This window comes from Peromyscus eremicus, chromosome 12 (assembly GCF_949786415.1).
Source record: "Peromyscus eremicus chromosome 12, PerEre_H2_v1, whole genome shotgun sequence".
Taxonomy (NCBI): domain Eukaryota; kingdom Metazoa; phylum Chordata; class Mammalia; order Rodentia; family Cricetidae; genus Peromyscus; species Peromyscus eremicus.
In genome coordinates, this window is record NC_081428.1 from 77,737,478 (window position 1) to 77,756,755 (window position 19,278).

At 47.2% G+C, this 19,278-nt stretch overlaps 2 protein-coding genes across 3 annotated transcripts in view; both read right to left on the minus strand.

Annotated features, from left to right (window-relative positions):
• Window positions 1-4,576, minus strand: part of Ppil2 (peptidylprolyl isomerase like 2) — a 28,816-nt gene extending 24,240 nt beyond the window's left edge. The window contains exons 1-3 of the mRNA XM_059276980.1: window positions 4,468-4,576; window positions 3,268-3,317; window positions 785-830 (exon numbers count right to left, since the gene is read on the minus strand). Coding sequence (XP_059132963.1) covers window positions 785-830; window positions 3,268-3,317; window positions 4,468-4,499 — 128 coding nt within the window. The 5' untranslated portion in view covers window positions 4,500-4,576. The remainder of the gene's footprint in view (window positions 1-784; window positions 831-3,267; window positions 3,318-4,467) is intronic.
• A 3,244-nt stretch (window positions 4,577-7,820) lies between these two features.
• On the minus strand, window positions 7,821-18,648 carry LOC131922510 (uncharacterized). 2 transcript variants are annotated; one of them, XM_059277317.1, is made up of 7 exons: window positions 18,518-18,648; window positions 18,141-18,395; window positions 17,785-17,908; window positions 14,949-15,154; window positions 14,202-14,272; window positions 13,863-13,967; window positions 7,821-8,048 (listed from the first exon to the last, which is right to left on the minus strand). In XM_059277317.1, the coding sequence occupies exons 2-7, from the start codon at window positions 18,360-18,362 to the stop codon at window positions 7,874-7,876; spliced, it is 903 nt and encodes a 300-aa protein (XP_059133300.1). In that variant the 5' UTR covers window positions 18,363-18,395; window positions 18,518-18,648; the 3' UTR covers window positions 7,821-7,873. The 2 variants fall into 2 exon arrangements, with proteins under 2 accessions (XP_059133300.1, XP_059133301.1); XM_059277318.1 differs by having other exon boundaries at window positions 18,141-18,371; window positions 18,518-18,643.
• Window positions 18,649-19,278: the final 630 nt, after the last annotated feature.

The following is a 19,278-nucleotide window of genomic DNA, read 5'->3' on the forward strand; positions in this document are numbered from 1 at the left end:
ACACTTGATATCTTTACATCTAGGCTACCCTCCCCTTCCCACCAGTACCTGAGTCCCCAGGGAAGGAAAGGGCCTATCAGAATCGTCACTATTGCTGATGCTACAATGACTTACAATCTGGAACAAGAATAGAGCTAGAGCATTACAGACACAGTGGAGTCAGGCCATCTGGGCCACGACTCAGCAGTGCTACGTTCTTGATGGGACACCAGGGCACATGCTACTCTTGAGACACCTGTCCTCTCAGACATAAAATATGCTTAGCAACAGGGTCTACTCAAACTCAGAAGGTAAGAATAAAGCTAAAAAGCAAAACTGGTAAACCCAGACACAATAACCAGAAAATACCCATGCATTGTCCTCATGGCTGGATCCACTTTCTCCCAGCCCAAGTTATCTAGAAAGGCACAGAGAAAACCCTGAATGCATCTCAAAGGGTCAAGTTCACACACACAGTACATGTACATTTCAGTACAAACTGAAATGCTCCAGATTCTAACTTTCTGAGTTTCAGGCTTCAAAACGTTATAGATTTGGGGATATTTTAAATTTTGGATTTTTTCAGATCAAGGATGATCGGTTGTCTATGCAAAAGTCAGTGCAAAAATACTCCAGATGCAAGTAAGGTAGCCTATAAATTCTAATACTTGGGAGGTAGAAACAGGAGAATTAGGAGTTCAAGACCAGCCCAAGCTATAGAGTTGAAAGACCCTATCTTAAAACACACACACACATTTGGAGAAATGAGAATCAAAAGAAAACAGAAGCCTTGTAAAAGTCTTACCTACAGTGGTCAAAAGGTAAGCGGCGAAAACTTGTCTGTGTGATATCTGTTTAAATAAAATAAAAACCAGAAAACTTATTTGGAAAATATTTCATCTCTGTGTACCTATCACTAAAACTACATTACCATGGATTAAATTTTTTGTTGCTGTTGTTTTAAGAGGTAAAAGTACACATGTTGTGTGTTGCTGGACATCAAACCCAGGGCCTTATATATGCTATATGCTTAGGTGCATCACTGAGCTGCTCCAGGGATGCAGTGCCTCTTCTGGCCTCCAGGGACACCAGACACAAACATGGTGCACATGTACGTGCAAACATAACACTCATAAACATAAAATAAGTGAATCTTTAAAAAGGAAAACATGGGGGGTGGGGATTTAGCTCAGAGCGCTTGCCTAGCAAGCTCAAGGCCCTGGGTTCGGTCCTCAGCTCCGGAGGAAAAAAAAAAGGAAAACATGAACCACAAGTGGTTCCCACGCCTCTAAGTAATCCAAGCACTCACGAAGCTGACATACAAGAGTCAAGTTAAAGGTTTACCTGGGCTACACAGTACAGGTTAGCCTAAGCTACAAAGCAAAACAAAACGAGTCAGAGGGCCAGCAAGCTGGCTCAGTGGGTAAAGGCTCTTGCCATGTAAGTCTGACTGCCTGAGTTCAATTCCTGGAACCCACAAGCAGGTTCCAAGACAACCAAGTCCATAAAGTTGTCCTCTGACTTCCACCTGTGTACCAAAGTATACTTACACCTGCACTTACATCATATACACAACAATAAAATTCTACATTTTTCAAAAAAACACTTAAGAGTGACTGTAGGTGTACTCAGTGGTGGAGCATTTGCTTGGCATATGCAAGGCCCTGGATTTGATCTCCAGCATTTTGAAATTTAGAGATAAGAAGAAAAAAACACACATTCCTGGACTGGAGACATACCTCAGTCGTAAAGCATTTGCCTAGCATGCACAAGGCAGCAGGCTCAAAAGCAGGTGTCTTCAAATGGGCTGAACAATTTGAAGAATTTTTTTAATGCATAATATTTTTTAAATGATTTATTTTTATTTTATGTATGTTGGTGTTTTATAGGTACATATGTCTGTGTGAGGGTGTCGAATCCCCTGGAACTGGAGTTACAGTTGCAAGCTGCCATATGGGTACTTGGGATTGAACCTGGCTCGTTTGGAAGAGCAGTAGGTGCTCTTAACCACTGAGCCACCTCTCCAGCCCTATCACAGAACTTTTTGTTTGTTTGTTTGTTTGTCTGTTTGTTTCAAGACAGGGTTTCTCTGTATAGTTTTGGTGCCTGTCCTGGATCTTGCTCTGTAGACCAGGCTGGCCTTGAACTCACAGAGATCCGCCTGGCTCTGCCTCCCGAGTGCTGGGATTAAAGACGTGCACCACCGCCACCACCCGGCCCCATCACAGAACTTTTTAAATTTTATTTTATTATAAATAAATAAATAAAATATAAGATAAATAAAATATATAATAAATATATGTATACATATACATATATATATATGTTTTTCAAGACAGGGTTTCTCTGTGTAACAGCCCTAGCTGTCCTGGAACTCACTCTGTAGACCAGGCTGGCCTCCAACTCACAGAGATCTGCCTGTCTCTGCGTCCTGAGTGCTGGGATTAAAGGCTTGCGCCACCACACCCAGCCTGGCTGAGTTTTTTTAAAGCATATATTCTTTATTAACATTACAACTGTGACTGTGACTGGGCAAGTGGCTCATGCCTATAATCCCAGCACTAGTGAGGTAGAAACAGAAGGATCTTGAGTTCAAGGCCAGACTGAGCTACATAATAAGACTGTTTTAAAAAAAAAATATGCCAGGCGGTGGTGGTGTACGCCTTTAATCCCAGCACTCGGGAGGCAGAGCCAGGCGGATCTCTGTGAGTTCGAGGCCATCCTAGACTACAGAGCGAGATCCAGGACAGGCGCAAAGCTACACAGAGAAACCTTATCTCGAAAAACCAAATTAAAAAAAAAAAAAAAAAAATGGGGGCTGGAGAGATGGCTCAGTGGTTAAGAGCACTGGCTATTCTTCCAGAGGTCCTGGATTCAATTCCCAGTACTCACATGGCAGCTCACAACTATCTGTAACTCCAGTTCCAGGGGATCTGACACCCTCACACAGACATACATGCAGGCAAAACACCAATGCACATAAAATAAATTAAAAAAAAATATGACTATGTCCTTTTTCCTACAGCCTTGGCAACTTTGGGTACTATCATTCCTGTTTTCCTCCTCTAAAGAAAAAGTTTATAGCACTTCCTAAAGAAAAAGCCATTTTAAATTACATTTTTTTAAAACACTCCACTAAGAGGTAAGGATACTCTACTATGTTCAGTATATGTACTCTTTTGTGGACTCTGCACTCAGTCCAGTCATACACTGTAATGTCAGTGCTCTGGTTCTTATCCATTGTTCCAGATCACTACATGCATTCCTCAGAAACACCAGCATCCTTACCTGGCTTCCTGCCACCATAGAAGTGAGTGTACTCAGCACAGGTGATGTACCTAAGGAAGACAGAGTGTGTTACTAGTTCCCTTCATGGAAAGGACAGAGGCTGTAGAAATATCATGACAGAATTGCCACTCCCTTGACAAGTGTCCATGAAACTTCTGCAGAGTGTCAGACACCTAATGACAAGCACAACAGACAGAAAGATAAGGAGACGAACTGGATTCATAGAAGATCTGACAATGAGAAAGAGCTAGGCTAGCCCTTTACAGGACAGCACTTACTGAGGCTGGGGAAGGAAAAGCTGAATGTGTCCCCAAAAGGCTAGGTAATGAGGTGTGTGGCAGCAGACAGAGAAGCAAGGGCATGGGCTAAGTCACAGAAAGTACTCTGTATTTGCCCTAAGTGTGGTGGGAAGTCGCTGGAGGGTTTTGAGCAGGAACCAGACATGACCTAACATAGTTCTGATTGCTGTGTGCATGTTTCTACTGATGTGTAAGGCTGAGAATTGTCTTCCGTCTATGTATGGTAAATTAGGGACTTACTATGTAACCACTGGGATAGGATGGGAATAGAGCAGGCTTAAGGTGTGAAAATTATCAAGAGTTCCCTTTCAGGCATACTAATTCTGAGAGCGCTACTGAGTCGACTTAAGTGCAGTAGAGATCCACTACTAGACCAGGTCACCCACTGAGAACCAGAAATGAAGGGGATACCCATGAAGTCTAGGACAAGGGAAGAAAATCCAGCAAAGAGGAACGAGAAAAGAGAGGTCATTGACGCAGATAAAAACAAGGCGTATCTAAGATCCCACTAAGGGCTGGCTTCACTAGATTTGACAATACAGAAGTGAAAGGCATCCTTGCAAGCACTTTGGGGTGAGGACACACATCGGACTACTCCAGTTTCGAGAGACAAGCGCAGAAAATGGAGAGGAACATGGAGCATGGCCCGCTAGTCTTAAACTGTCGCCCGTGTGAAGGCTAACAGGCGAGAGCTAGGACGAAGTGGGCCTGTCTACGCGGGGCAGACAACCCAGGCAGGGGCAGAAAGAGAGGAGGTAGGGGCAAACCGCAGAAGGGAACTAGTCCGCTGGCGGCGGAGGCCGCGCGAGGACGGTATCGCGCCTGCAAGAACTGAGGCTTTCGGGAGGAGATGACCTTCAGGATGGCGATGAGCTGAGACGAAAGGTGCGGCCCAACTTACATCTTGTCCTTCTGGTGCTGTCGCTTCCCCATGGCGGCCACAAACCCAAGGCGACACCAGCAGACGATGAGACTCCGGCGCCTCCGCTTTCTCGACTACTTCCGGAGTTCGGCTCACCCGTCCCGGAAGTTGGAATAAGGCATTCTGGGAACTGTGGTTTCCAAGTACCCAGAGTGCGTGCTGGGCGCGGCCACCCTGCGAGGCTGAGGTTTGCTGGCTGAGTAGAATCTACTTTTCCTGTCTCTCGCCAAACTGCGTTTCGACTTCTCAGAGACGTCTCTGTGCACTGCTTGGTTACTTGCCCAGCTCATGCTATGCCAGCCAGATCTGCTCAGACCTGCCCTCCCTTGTATCTAAAGCCTCTTGCCTTTTCTCCTGGACCAGCGCCTGCGAAGGTGTGTCCACCCCACAGTTTACGAACCTCCTTTTCTTTGCTCTCCTTCGGCCCCTAAGTCCTTCAAGCCCATCAGGTGGCAGGTGATAAAGCCCTCGGGTCCAGTCCCATATATCTCCTCTGCTAGATCGTTCCCTGGGGGCCAGGTCCTTGTTCTGGATTGTTTTTGCCTAAGGATACAGAGGACTAAGGGGTATAGTAAGCACAAACGCCTAAATTTCCCTTTTGAAGTAAGTGTGGTCAATTATGTGCCATGGCACGTGTGTGGAGCTCAAAGGACAAGACTCAGAAGTTGGTTCTCCTTGCAGCCTTGTGCAGCGAGTACTTTTACCTGCGAAGGCAGGAAGCCATCTCTCCAGCCTAAGCTTGTGGTGTTTATTTATTTTTTATGTGCATTGCTGTTTTGCAGGCATGTATGTCTGTGTGAGGGTGTCAGATCTCCTATGGGTGATGGGAATTGAACCTGGCCCTTTGGGAGAGCATCCAGGGCTCTTAACTGCTGAGCCGTCTCTCCAGCCCCCAAGCTTGTGGTTTTAAACACCGCTTATATGCTGACTCCCAAAGCAAACTACATGTCGAGTTCTTGTCTATGTGTCTGATCAAAGAGTTCTCAATTTCCCTGTCCTCTGTAGCAAATCTCCACTTTCATGCTAAAGGATGTGCTCCACACCCTATATCCTGACCTCCAACTGTTAGGTCTCAGACTTGGGACACACAGCTGAGGTGCCTATTTAACATATCAAAGTGGATGCCGGCCACCAGGTTTTCCCTGAATCCCTCAGTCACAGGGGCCTCCTGACTAGCATGCCCTCCCTGTCCCCTACCCCAAACTTCTCCAGCCCAGGGGCTGGGCTGCCCTTCCCTATATAGTCCAACCATTTTGGTTACCTGGTCATCTGCTCTCTTTGAGCCTCCTGGCTGCTGCACCTGGTTCCCCTCTCCTCCTCCCCTTCTTGTATGGTTCAGGGTCATGTCCACTATGGACCCTCTAGGTGTCTCTGCCTCTGGCTATGCTCTCCCTTTTATCTACAATAAACTTTCTCCTCCACCATAACTAGGAGCAGTCATGTTCCTTTCCTTTTTTTTCTTTTTCTTATTCACTACCCTGATAAGAAACCATTGGAAACTCACTAGGCTTGCAGTTTTGGGGACTATGAATAAACCATTCCTCAATGTTTAGGACTATTCTCTCAAACCCTGCTTTAGGGAGTTAATGGTGTCTGACAGGAAATAAATCTTATTCAACCAAAAAACTTGGGTAATGGTCTTTACTCTCATTCGGTGGGATTAACAAGAACCACCATCCACCAATCGCCCAAAGACAGTCCCTTGTGCCTCTGCTCATGTCATGGCTTCCGGTTTCCAAATAAATCTCACTTCAGAAGATCTTTTAGCCCAGCATGGTGGCGCACACCTTTAATCCCAGCACTCGGGAGGCAGAGGCAGGTGGATCTCTGTGAGTTCAAAGTCAGCCTGGGCTATGTAGTGAGTTACGGCCAATCAGGAATATACAGTGAGACCTTGTCTCAAAAAAGAAAAGAAAAAGAGAGAAGCTTCCTTGACCACCCTTATATCTCTCCCATAGTTTATCACAATTTGTAATTATGTAGTAATTTTGCCTATGTTCTGATTTTTTTAATCTACAGTCCCAAGCAAAGTGTGGGTATCAACCATGACTCAGTAAGTATATCCTAATGTCCAGTAATGACTGACATCTCGCATGGAGAACAGGTTCTAAGGCCTGCATGTGAGGTGACAATGAGAATTTTTGAAACTCAGAGAAGTACCAAGCTGGAAACTGACAGACCCACTCACTCTCTTCCAGGCAAAAACACCCACCAAAGTAGGCTTGTGTTTAGAGAATACATACAAGGAAAATATAATTCACTTGCAAGGAGAGAGAAACCCAAATCAATGGGGTCAGTCACTGAAGGGAAGAACAATATTCCCCACCCCATTCACTCAAAGTGCACATAATGGAATTGCTTGTCAGAGTGCAAGTAAGGGGCCATCACATGGCCTCTGCCTCCCAAGTGCTGGGATTAAAGGCGTGCACCACCACTGGCTAAACATACTGTACATATTCTATGCAGCCTTAGGCAGGGAGTTCAAGTTGGCTGTACCCTATTTGTTTTAGATAGAAGTACAGAGAGGCTGGACAAGCCCCAGGGAGCTCCGCACCAGGATGCACTGTTATGGAATAATCTCTCTGTACGCTGTGAAGATGTGTCTTTGCCAAGGTGCCTTCTGATTGGTTTAATAAAAGAGCTGACTGGCCGGGCGGTGGTGGCGCACGCCTTTAATCCCAGCACTCGGGAGGCAGAGCCAGGGGGATCTCTGTGAGTTCGAGGCCAGCCTGGGCTACCTAGTGAGTTCCAGGAAAGGCGCAAAGCTACACAGAGAAACCCTGTCTCGAAAAACCAAAAAATAAAAAAAAAATAAAAAAAATAAAAGAGCTGACTGGTCATTAGCTAGGCAGGAAATATAGTCAGGACAGATAGATGAGGCTGTGTGGAAGAAGGGTGGAGTCTCAGGAGTCGTGAGAGGCACGGAGATAATCAAGATGAATGTGCTGTGTTAAAGAAGGTGGGGGCTGGAGAGATGGCTCAACAGTTAAGAGCACTGGCTGTTCTTTCAGAGGTCCTGAGTTCAATTCCCAGCAACCACATGGTGGCTCACAACCATTTGTAATGAGATCTGGCGCCCTCTTCTGGCCTGCAGGCAAAACATTGTATACATAATAAATAATAAATCTTTAAAAAAGATAAAAAAGAAAGAAAAAGAAAGAAAGAAGGTACCACCATTTGGCAGAGGGTAGATAAGAAATACGGGTTAATTTAAAATATAAGAGTTAGCTAGTAACCAGCCTGAGCTATCAACCAAAGATTTATAATTAATAATAAGCCTCTGAAAGGTTATTTGGGAACGGCCGCCGAGACACAAGGAAATTCGCCTACAATGCGCCTCTGTGGAAATTTATTCATTCCTGGGGCGTGGTCTGTAGGGAAGAGGTTACTCGCTCTTCTTGGTAAGGATGGACTCTGCACTGCCAGGGTCATTCTCTGGATCGTCTTCAGGTCTGGGTACAGGCTGGAACTTGAGTAGAACAGGCGGAGTGAAGATGGACGCTTTCACAACAGGAGATGGAATCTCATCAGTGTTGGAGGGTTCACTGCAGGCTGCTGTCCTGCATGGGAGATGGTCAACACATACCCATGAAATGGACACTAGCACACAGGGCTGCCAGATGTATGTGTAATAAAGTCACAGGTGAGCTGTCTCCCAAGATTTCTTCTAGAAACCTCTCCCATGGAGTCTGTTCAGTGTTGTGCTATAGCACTCTGTGATTGTAGAAACTGTGACAGATCTAACTGCCTATAAGTGACACCTAGAGGACACAGTGCAAACTACCGGTGGGCTGTCCTGCTGCCAGTCAAAGGCGTGAAAATGGCCGGGCGCTTGGGAGGCAGAGGCAGTCTGATCTCTGTGAGTTCGAGGCCAGCCTGGTCTACAGAGCAAGATCCAGGACAGCTAGGGCTGTTACACAGAGAGACCCTGTCTCAAAAAACCAGATAAATAAATAAATAAATTTATAAATAAATAAATAAATAAATAAATAAATAAATAAATAAATAAATAAATAAATAAGTGAAAATGTCCCAATAGCTGTTTTGTTTTGCTTTTGGGAGACTGGGTGGCCTCAAACTATGTGGTCCAGACTGGCTTTTGGTTACAGGAATGTGCATGTAATCAGCCACCTGCCTGACCAACCTTTCAACCCCCTTTGATCAGACCCATAGCTTCCTAACAGGCCACTTGGGTATCATTTTGTGAATACGTTTGTAGCAATTTCCTCTAGATTGAAACATTTCCTCCTGGAGAAACTCATAAAACTCAAGAAAAGTCCAAAAACTAATTAAAAAAAGTTGTAAGGAGCCGGGTGTCAGTGGTGTATGCCTTTAATCCCAGCACTTGAGAGGCAGAGGCAGGTGATCTCTGTGAGTTGGGGGGGGGGGGGCCGACACTCAAATTGGGAAAGGATCTCAGGTGCCACTTTCCTGAGTCCTCAGCACATGAGGGTTAGCCTTTTAGTGATGCAACCCCGAGTTGCCCTCACTCACTCCTAAAAGGACCACAGTAAACGCCAGTTTACCCAGCTAGATGTGGGTGGAATCATGTCTTTGATCTGTCATCAGCACATCATCTAAGAGGAATAGACATTTGCTCACACATCTTCCCAGAAAACCATACGACCATTTCTGCATAATTTGAATAGCCATACAATATTCCATAACACGAATGCATATTTTTCTTTCTGGATTTTTTTTTCTTTTTTTGAGACAGGGTCTCGATGTAATAACCCTCATAGCCTTGGTTGGTCTGAATTTCTAGAACTTTTTTTTCTTGAGCAGGCTGATAACAAACTTCTAGCAATATTTCTGTCTTAGCCTCATGAGTGCTGGAATTAAAGACAAGTGTTGTCATGCCTGGATTCATATTTTCTCTTTGTGTTTCTTCTGTTGTTGGTGATAGTAGTGCTTTTTTTGTTTTGGTTTGGATTTTGGTTACTATTTTGGTTTGGTTTTTTTTTTTTTAAGATTTATTTATTTATTATGTGCACAGAAGAGGTTGCCAGATCTCATTACAGATGGTTGTAAGCCACCATGTGGGTGCTGGGAATTGAACTCAGGACCTCTTGAAGAGCAATCAGTGCTCTTAACCTCTGAGCCATCTCTCCAGCCCCTTGGTTTGGTTTTAAGACAGGGTCTCACTGTGTTGCCCTGGCTGACTTGAAACTATGTAGACCAGGCTGGCTTCAGACTTAGAGATCTTCCTGTCACTGATGCCCCAGAGCCAGGATTAAAAGTGTATGCCACTTAGCTCAGCCACATTCCCTCTTTTAACTGATACTACCATAAAGTTTTACAAAGTGTCTTTTCTCGATTAGCCTAACAAAAAAGGTAAGACTCACTAGGACCCTCTCTGGGAGTATATAATCCCACATCTAGCAAGGCTGGGACAGGAAGGTCACAAGTTCAAGGTCAGACTGATGAACTTGGTGAGATCCTGACTCAGAAGCCAAGAAGGGTCTAGGGTGTGGCTCTGCAGTAGGTCACTTACCTAGCATACACAAGCCCTGTATTCAAAGTCAAAGGACCTTTGCTTTGGAGGCAGTTTCCAAGGTGTCAACCAAGCTCAAACACCCATTCACTGAATCTGAGAACTTTTTATAGTTCATGACCTATCTTGAAAAGATAGTCTTTAATCCCAGCACTCATGAGGCAGAGGCAGGTGGATCTTTGTGGCTACAGAGTGCGTTCCAGGACAGCTAGCACTACAAAGTGAAACCCTGACTCAAAAACAAAAACAAAAAACAAAAAAGGAAAGTAGAAAGGAGAAGATATTTGCAAATTGCATTTGATAAGAGACTTGACTCCACCATCTAAAAAGATGTTAGAAAAACCAAGGAGGTCTGGAGAAATTACTCATCAATTAAGAGCATGTACTGACTGTTCTCACAGTGGACCTGAGTTCTGTTCCTGGCACCTGAGTCAGGTGACTCACATTTCAACCCAGCTCAAGAGGAATCTGATGCCTCTGGCTTCTTCAGGCATCCGCACACACAAGCACATAACCACACAGAGATACACATACATATAGTTGTAAAAAATCTAGGCCAGACAGTAGTGGTATACACCTTTAACTCCAGTGCACAGAGGTGAGTGGATCTCTGTGAGTTTGAGGCCAGCCTGGTCTACAGAGTGAGTTCCAGGACAGCCAGGGCTATACAGAGAAACCGGCCAATGACTACATGTTAACACTGACCATTCTCAGAGCCTCTAAAAAATTTAGTGAGTTCAAGTGTACCACAGCATGCATGTGGAGCTCAGAGGACGCTTGCTGGAATCAGTTCTCTCCCTCCACCATGATCTCTCTCAGGGATCAAACTCAGGGTTATCCAGGCTCGGCCGCAAATACCTTTACCCACAGAGCCAATTGTGGTGGCATGAATGAGCCTAGAGATTTATGTGTTTGAATTCTTGACCCTCAGTTGTTAGAACTGTTTGGGAAGGACTAAAAGGTGTGTCACATGGGTGGATTTGGGGTTCCAAAAGCCTTCAACCGTTCTCGGTGTATTCTCTGCTTCCTGTTTGTAGATGAGGATCTGAGCTCTCCACTGCTGCCCACATGCCATGCTGGCCTTCCTGCTCCTTCTCCCTGCCGTGATGGTGATGGACTCCTGTCCCTCTGGAACCAGAAGCCCCAAATAAACCTTTCCTTTTATAAGTTGCCTTAGTCATGGTGTTTTATCATGGCAATAGAAAAGTAACTAATATACCAGCCCTGAATCAGACTAAATGTGTGGGTCATGTGCTAGGAAAGAGTTAAAAACGAGACTCGGGCTGAAGTGCAGCTCAATGGTGGAGAACTGGCCCATACGCACAGTCCTGGATTCCATTCTCAACAGCAACAACACACACAGCCATGCTCACACAAAGAATTTGGTAATGCTTCCATAGTTAAAAAGAAGCACTTCCGGGTTGGGGATTTAGCTCAAGGCCCTGGGTTCGATCCTCAGCTCAAAAAAAAAAAAAAAAAAAAAAAGAGGAACTTCCTTTAATCCCAGCACTTGGGAGGCAGTGGCAGGCAGATCTCTTGTGAGTTCCAGGCTAGACAAAGCTACACAGAGAAACCCTATCTCAAAAAACCAAAAGTAGCCAGGCAATGGTGGTGCGCACCTTTTTTAATCCCAGCACTCAGGAGGCAGAGCCAGGCGGATCTCTGTGAGTTCGAGGCCAGCCTGGTCTACAGAGCGAGATCTAGGACAGGCTCCAAAATTACATGGAGAAACCCTGTCTCGAAAAAAAAAAAAAAAAATTAAAAAATAAATAAATAAAATACATTCTCTCAATGGGGCTGAAGAGGTGGCTCAGTGGTTGGGAGCACTGGCTGCTCTTCCAGACCTTGCCAGCACCCACATAGCAGCTCACAACTACCTGTAACTCCAGTTCCAAGCGATCCACCACCCTCATACAGGCAAGCCAATGCACATAAAATAAAAATAAATAAAACATTTAAAAAGAAGAAGAAGAAGAAGAAGAAGAAGAAGAAGAAGAAGGAAAAGAAGAAGAAGAAGAAGAAGAAGAAGAAGAAGAAGAAGAAGAAGAAGAAGAAGAAGGTGTACATCTCTCAGCTATAAAGAAGCCTAAGACATAAAGGTTTGCTTGTTTGTAAGTCACTCTGGAGAACTCTGTGAGAATCTGTGATTCCCTTGTGTAAATCACCTGAACGGTGCAGTGGCGCACACCAGTACTCCAAAATACCCAGAGTATTGAAGCTGAAAGATCACTTGAGTCCAGGAGTTCCAGAACTGCCTGGACAACATATAAAAAAGGCATGGGCAGGAGGAGACACAAGATGGCTCAGGAGGTCAAGCCTGAAGACCTGAGTTCAATCTCCAGGTAGAAGGAGAAAACTGCTTCCTTGAAAACTGACCTCTGACCTCCACACACAATATGCCTCCCCACACACAAAATAAATATGCAAAAATACAGGAAAAATCATCTGAACTCATTTATTACTTCTGGGGATGTAAAGACATTGATAGACAGTTTGCCAGACTTACAAAACTAAAAACATGGACTCAGTGGAACCCCGAGCGCCAAGGTTGCCTGGGAGGGGAGCCAAGACTGCTGGGACTTGCTACCTTTCCACTTAGCTAAGAAAACAGGAGCCCCAGATTGGAGGAGAGACCCTGCCTCAAAGGAACAGGCGGGGAGTGACAGAGAAAGACACCCTACATCCTTTTCTGGCTTGTGTGCATACATAAGTATGTATACATTCACACAGATACATACATACAAATGATAACTAGATATAGCAGCCTCAAAAGGGCAAAATTGTGATGCTGGGTGGTGGTGGCACACACCTTTAATCCCAGCACTTGGGAAGCAGAGGCAGGTGGATCTCTGAGTTCGAGGCCAGCCTGGGCTACAGAGTGAGTTCCAGGACAGCCAGGACTGTTACACAGAGAAACCCTGCCTCAAAAAAAAAAAAAAAAAAAAAAAGGCAAAACTATGAAGACAGTGAAAAAGATGGGTGATTTAAGGCTAGACAGAGGCAAGACGACCTGACTTCATATTCCCAGCACCCACATAAAAAGCCAGGCACTACCGTGCTCTCCTATAGTACTAGAGCTGGAGGACAGTGACAGGTGGATGCCTGGAGCTCACTGACTAGCCAGCCCAGTCAAATTATTAAGTTACAGATTCATTGAGAAGCCCTGTATCAATAAAAGCAACAAAAGATGGAGAGTGATGAAGACCTTAAACATTCTGGCCTCCATACACATGTGCACAGACCAACATCAATACATAAATATAGTGCATGCATGTACACACACACACACACACACACACACACACACACACACACACACACTGTTGGTTGTCAGGAGTTTAGGAAAGGAAAGGATGAATAGGCAGAACACAGAGACTTTTCTCTCCTTAAGACAGGGTCTCATGTAGCCAAGGCTGGCCTTACACTGACTATATAAGCAGAGATGACCTTGACTTTCTGATCCTTCTGCCTCCACCTCCCAAGTGCTGTGATTACAAGCTACATCTCTGGCTCTACAAGTGATTTTTAACAATCCATATTTTGTGAACCCTGCAGCGCAATACGATTCCAAGGCAACACCTTAGCTGCTTCCTTTCAGCTGAGCCTGGGTTGGGCCAATCATTGGTGTCCTTCTACCACTGCAAACACTGATTACATGTGAGGTTCTGGAAGTGGAAGAAATGTCATGAGCTTCTGCCCTTGAGCACACTATCACGGCACCAGAACAGAACCTAGTATCCAGGTCACAGTACTGTGAGAGAGACAGGGACCCCAGCACTGGAACAGAGCCCAGGGTCCAGGTCACAGTGCCTGTGAGAGGCAGGAACCCAGCACTGGAACAAAACCCAGGGGTCCGGATGGGAAAGGTACAGACACTCACCAGGGGAAGCCAGGGCAATGCAGCTTGTGTGCGCTGTTTCCTGCCAAATATGAGAAATGGAAGCCTCCAGGGTTGAGGACCAAGGGGGTCAGATCGACCATGTGGCTGTAAGATAGGGAGAAACGGATGTTGGCGATGGGCCCATCCACAGCATCAGCACGCTTATCTATAACACAGGTCCAAGGGTACCATCACAGTCCAAACTTATGGAAATAAGCACAATCACCACCCAAAATTGTGAGAATTAAGAGGCTGAGACAAAATAACCATCAAGTCTGGCACTCAAGATGTTCCCCAAATGCTTTTTGTTTCCTTCAAGATGCGTAAAATCCTGTCCACCTCTTTGAAGTTGATGAAAGACCATTCCAGTTTAATTTCACTTCAGATCTTGAAATATCCAGTTTCTCCATCTACAAGAAATAAAGAAAATCTCAGGAGAGAGTGGAAACTGCACTTTTCCACGCAGAAAAGCCATCCCTACACAGGAAGCAAGAGATGATTTCAGGAGTAGAGAAGATGGTGTCTGGGAACTGAGGAAGCCCTATCCCCAAGGCAAGGGCTACAGGGAAGGGGAGGGCTGCCGGGGGAGGGGAGGAGGGAGGGCTGCCGGTGGAAGGGGAGGAGGGAGGGCTGCCGGGGAAGGGAGGAGGGAGGGCTGCCGGGGAAGGGAGGAGGGAGGGCTGCCGGGGAAGGGAGGAGGGAGGGCTGCCGGGGAAGGGGAGGAGGGAGGGCTGCCGGGGAAAGGGAGGAGGGAGGGGAAGGGGAGAAGGGAGGGCTGCCGGGGAAGGGGAGGAGGGATAACACCCCCAGAGAAAGGCAGGAATGGGGATAAGATGTGAGAAAGTCTATGCTTTTCCTCCTATTCTTGGGGACATCCCAAGTGGACAGGAGGTTGAACTTTGTGCCATTCACCTCCGCTGCGGACCTCGGCCAGGGCAGCCAAGCCCTCGTCTGTTCCACCTGCTGCTAGTTCATACCCAAAGTCTGTCTGAGAGGAGCCCGTCAGCAGAGATCTGAGAACCACTGCTTGGACAGGACGGGAGAAGATTCACCCCCAGCACTAGAGTAGAGCATGTTCCCACTGACCTGCTTGCCAGACAGTGTAGGAAAGGGGCCGAAGACCCTGGGCATAGTGTAAACAGAGGGTGATGTGGCCACTACAGAGGCCATGGTGGTGACAGGCGTTGGCGGCAGCGGTGGTGGTAACGGAGCTGGCAGCAGGCACGGGGAGGTTGCCTGGTCTCGAAAGAGGATAGGATCTTTCTTTCGCTTCCTCCTCCTCCTCTTGGCACCTTCATCAAATGGTGCAGTGAGTACGCACACCTCGGGCAGTAGGACCCAAACACAGCAACACAGGGGTTTCATGATGTCTCTCCAGCAAGGAAAGCCTTTTCAGGCTTTTTAGAAAATCCTGGGCCACCACTGACAGGTGCCAGCAGGCATTATCTCACCAACTACCCAACACCTTGGAGAAAGTATCCAAAATCAATTTCTCGCTCTCTCTCTACCTCTCCCCCTCCTTCCCTCCTTCAACAGGGTCTTACGTATCCTAGGCTGGCCAGTCACAGCAGCTGAGAATCACCTTAAATTTGTGATCTTCCTGCCTCCAACCTCCAGGTTGCTAGGATTACATGTACACAGTTTACGTGGTGCTGGGGATTAAACTCAGGACTTCACGTGTGCTAGGAGAGCATTCTACAGCTTTACTTTTGCCTCTTACAGGCAGAGCCATATCCCCTATCTGCACAAGGGCAGACAGAATCCATGCCAAGATGTCTAACTTTAAGGGTACAATTTTGAAGGGAGTGATGGAGTGAACCAGGCCCTGTAGGCTAATCTGTGCCCCCCAGGCAAGGACTGGGGAAGACGGAGTCTGCCACCACCAGCAAGGATAGCCAGGCCCCAGACGGTGAGCCCTCAGCCTACAGCCAAGCCTCAGAGGCATGTGGGGCGGAAAAGGGTACTGCTTATAAAAGAAAACCCATAGTGGGGTCTTGCAAGGATGGACAGTGACACCTGGGAGGACCCTGAGCCAGGCCCTGCTCCACTTTTAGGTCTTTTTTTTTTTTTTTTTTTTTGGTTTTTCGAGACAGGGTTTCTCTGTGTAGCTTTGCGCCTTTTCCTGGAACTCACTTGGTAGCCCAGGCTGGCCTCGAACTCACAGAGATCCGCCTGGCTCTGCCTCCCGAGTGCTGGGATTAAAGGCGTGCGCCACCACCGCCCGGCCACTTTTAGGTCTTATGGACGGCAGTAAATGGGTCTGGAGAGTACATCTGAATATTAACACACACCTCATACAGCCCATCAGAAGAGTTCATTAGCTGGATGTGGTGGTGTATGCCTGTAATCCCAGAATTTAGGAGATAGAGGCACACACATACAATAAATGTAATAGAAGGGCTAGAGAGATGGCTCAGTGGATAAGAGCACTCACTTATTGCTCTTGCTGAAGACCTGCATTCAGATCCCAGCACCCATGTCAGGTGGCTCACAACAACCTGTAACTCCAGCTATAGGGAATCCAATGGCCTCTTCTGGCTTCCACATGTATCTGTACAAGTACATGGAATACATGCATGCATGCACACACATACATACACACACACACACACATACACACACACACACTAAATAAAGTGCTTAAAAATTTTAAAATAAATGTTAATAGAAAAATAAAAGGGGAGGGGCTAAGGAACCAACTCTGTTGATAAAGTTCCTACATTACAAGCATAAAGAGCTGAATTCAAAGCCAGGCGGTGGTGGCACACACCTTTAATCCCAGCACTCCAGAGGCAGAGACAAGCAGATCTCTGAGTTTGAGACCAGCCTGGTCTACAGAGTGAGTTCCAAGACAGCTAGGACTGTTACACATGAAGTCTTGTCTCAAAAAAGATGAAAAAGAAAAAAAGAAAGATCTGAGTTCAGGTCCCCATTGCCTACAGAAAACACAGGACAGGGCAGCACACACCGGTGATCCATCTGGGGATGGATGCAGACAGATGTCTGAAGCTCGCTGGCCAGCCAGCCTACCCAAATCAATGAGCTTCAGATTCAGTGAGAGACCTTGTGTCCAAATATAAAGGTGGAGAGTGAGGGAAGAGAGCCAGGTGTGATGGTGCACGTCTTCAGTCCCAGCCAGGGGGATCTCTGTGAATTTAAGGTCAGTCTGGTCTACACAATGAGGTAGTTCCAGGCTGGCTAGAGGTATATAGTGAGACCCTGTCATTAAAAAAAAAAAAAAAAGATGAGGAGGAGAAGGAGGGAGAGGGGAGGGGGGGGGAGGAGGAAGAGGAGGAGGATAAAGGGGCCAGCAAGATGGCTCACTGGGTAAGAGCACTTGCTATGCAAGCCTGACAACCTGAATTGAATCTCCAGATCCCACAGTGGAAGAAGAACTGACCCCTGTAAGTTATCCTGACTTTCACATGTGTGCCTTACACACATACTCGTGTATACACTATACACATACAACAATAATATTTTGTTTTAGAGCCAAGTGAGGTGGCGCACACTTTTAATCCCATCACTCTTTGAAGGGAGAGGCAGGCACATCTCTGCGATTTTGAGGCCAGCAGGACTCCAGAATGAGACCCTGTCTCAAATAAACAGATAAATTGTTTTAGTTAAGACACATCCTAAGGCCAGGATTAAAGGCGTCTGCACCCCACCCCGACCCCCTCAGTCAGCCTCTAAATTAGCTCATCTTGCTAGGAGATGTGCCCTCCTTCCTGCTCTTCATTAAACGTGATCCGAGAGGGGTAAGTCCAACCTGGAGAGTGCGGATGGGCACCGCACTTGCACCTAAGATGTCAACAACCTGAGCTTCACATACACTGATGTTGACGGGAATTGAAATGGGAGGGGAAGCAGTCGCCCTGGGCTCAGATTCCCAAGGCTCACCCCTTCATTACTCGAACCTCACCCTGGGAATACAGGTGTACACGGTTGATGCGCCTCTTCAGCTGCTCCAGGCGCTGATGCATCTCCAGGGCACCCATGCTGTTGCACTGGTTCAGTTCTCCCTGGACAGCGCAGACAAACTTTGCCTGCATTAACGATTGTAGAAAGGCGGGAAGCAAGAAGAGAGTCGCTTGCCTGCTCTGTCCCCAGGCTTGGCATCCTTGGCTTCGGAAAGACCCTTCTGGCTGCCCCAAGCCCCCCACCCCCACCCCCACCCCGCTAGGGGACCTCCCCATCCATCCCTCAGTCAAAGCCCCACCCTCAATGCTCCGCCCTAAGAAACTGCAGGTGGAGATGGGGGCCTCCCGCAGCCCGCACCCAGAGGCAGGAGAGGAGCCCGCGCTGCTCGATCTCAGTCTGCTTGCCCTTGCGCACGACCCTCTCCGCCAGCGCTGGGTTCCGGTCCAAGGAACGGAAGAGACGGCGCAGCGCGCGCTCGGTGTAGGTCGCTGCTTGCCTCTCGAAGTCGTCCTCAGAGATGAGCTGGCAGAAGGTCACATTCTGGGGGAATTCGTTGTCGTACTCGTCCAGGACTTCCATCGAGAGGGACTGCTGGTGGTGAGCAGATGCTGCCTGGGGGCGGAGCGGCAGTCGGGGCAGGGCTCCTAGGGCAAGGAGAACCCCCCCACCCAGGACTAGAACTGCGGTCCCGAAAGGTGACAGGAGCCCATTGGGGCGGGGACCACAGGACGCACCCACTCTTTCCCTACAGCCGCGGGGCAGACTCCAGTTCTCCAGACAACCCGGCCCCCTCCAGGTCTACCCCCAGGGAGTGCTTAAGGAGTTAGGGGGCGGGGCCAGCGCCAGTACACGCGACAATGCCCACCTCTCCGAGCATGCGCGCTGGTGTGCTCCTCCTCCCCAACTCTCCTGGCCACTGAAGTACCCAGGTACCCTGGGGATTTTGATCTCCTTCTGAGCGGTGGTCCTCTCCAAAGCACCCAGCCTTCTCCCAGTTTTTCATTCCCTCCCAACCCTGCCTTACCAGTCTGCCCTGGTAATTGAATCTGGCTTCCAGTTCACCGAAGCAATATCCAAAAGGACTTCATTCTGCCTCCAAAGCGCTTCAGCTTTGGCTTTTGCACCTCTCAGTTTTCTGTCCTGCTCTGCAGCATTACACACATCTCTCCAGATCATGTCCTGATCTCCCCTCCACGACCACTCCTTTTGTTGTTGTTTTTTTTTTTTTAAAGATTTATTTATTTATTGTGTATACAGTGTTCTGCCTGCATATTTGCCTATCTGCCAGAAGAGGGCACCAGATCTTATTACAGATAGTTATGAGCCAACATGTGATTGCTGGGGATTGAACTCAGGACCTCTGGAAGAAGAGCCAGTGCTCTTAACCTCTGAGCCATCTCTCCAGCCCACTTGTTGTTGGTTTTTGAGACAAGGTCTCACTGTGTAGTTCTGGCTATACAGGAAACCACTGTAGTCCAGGCTGATCTGGACGTCT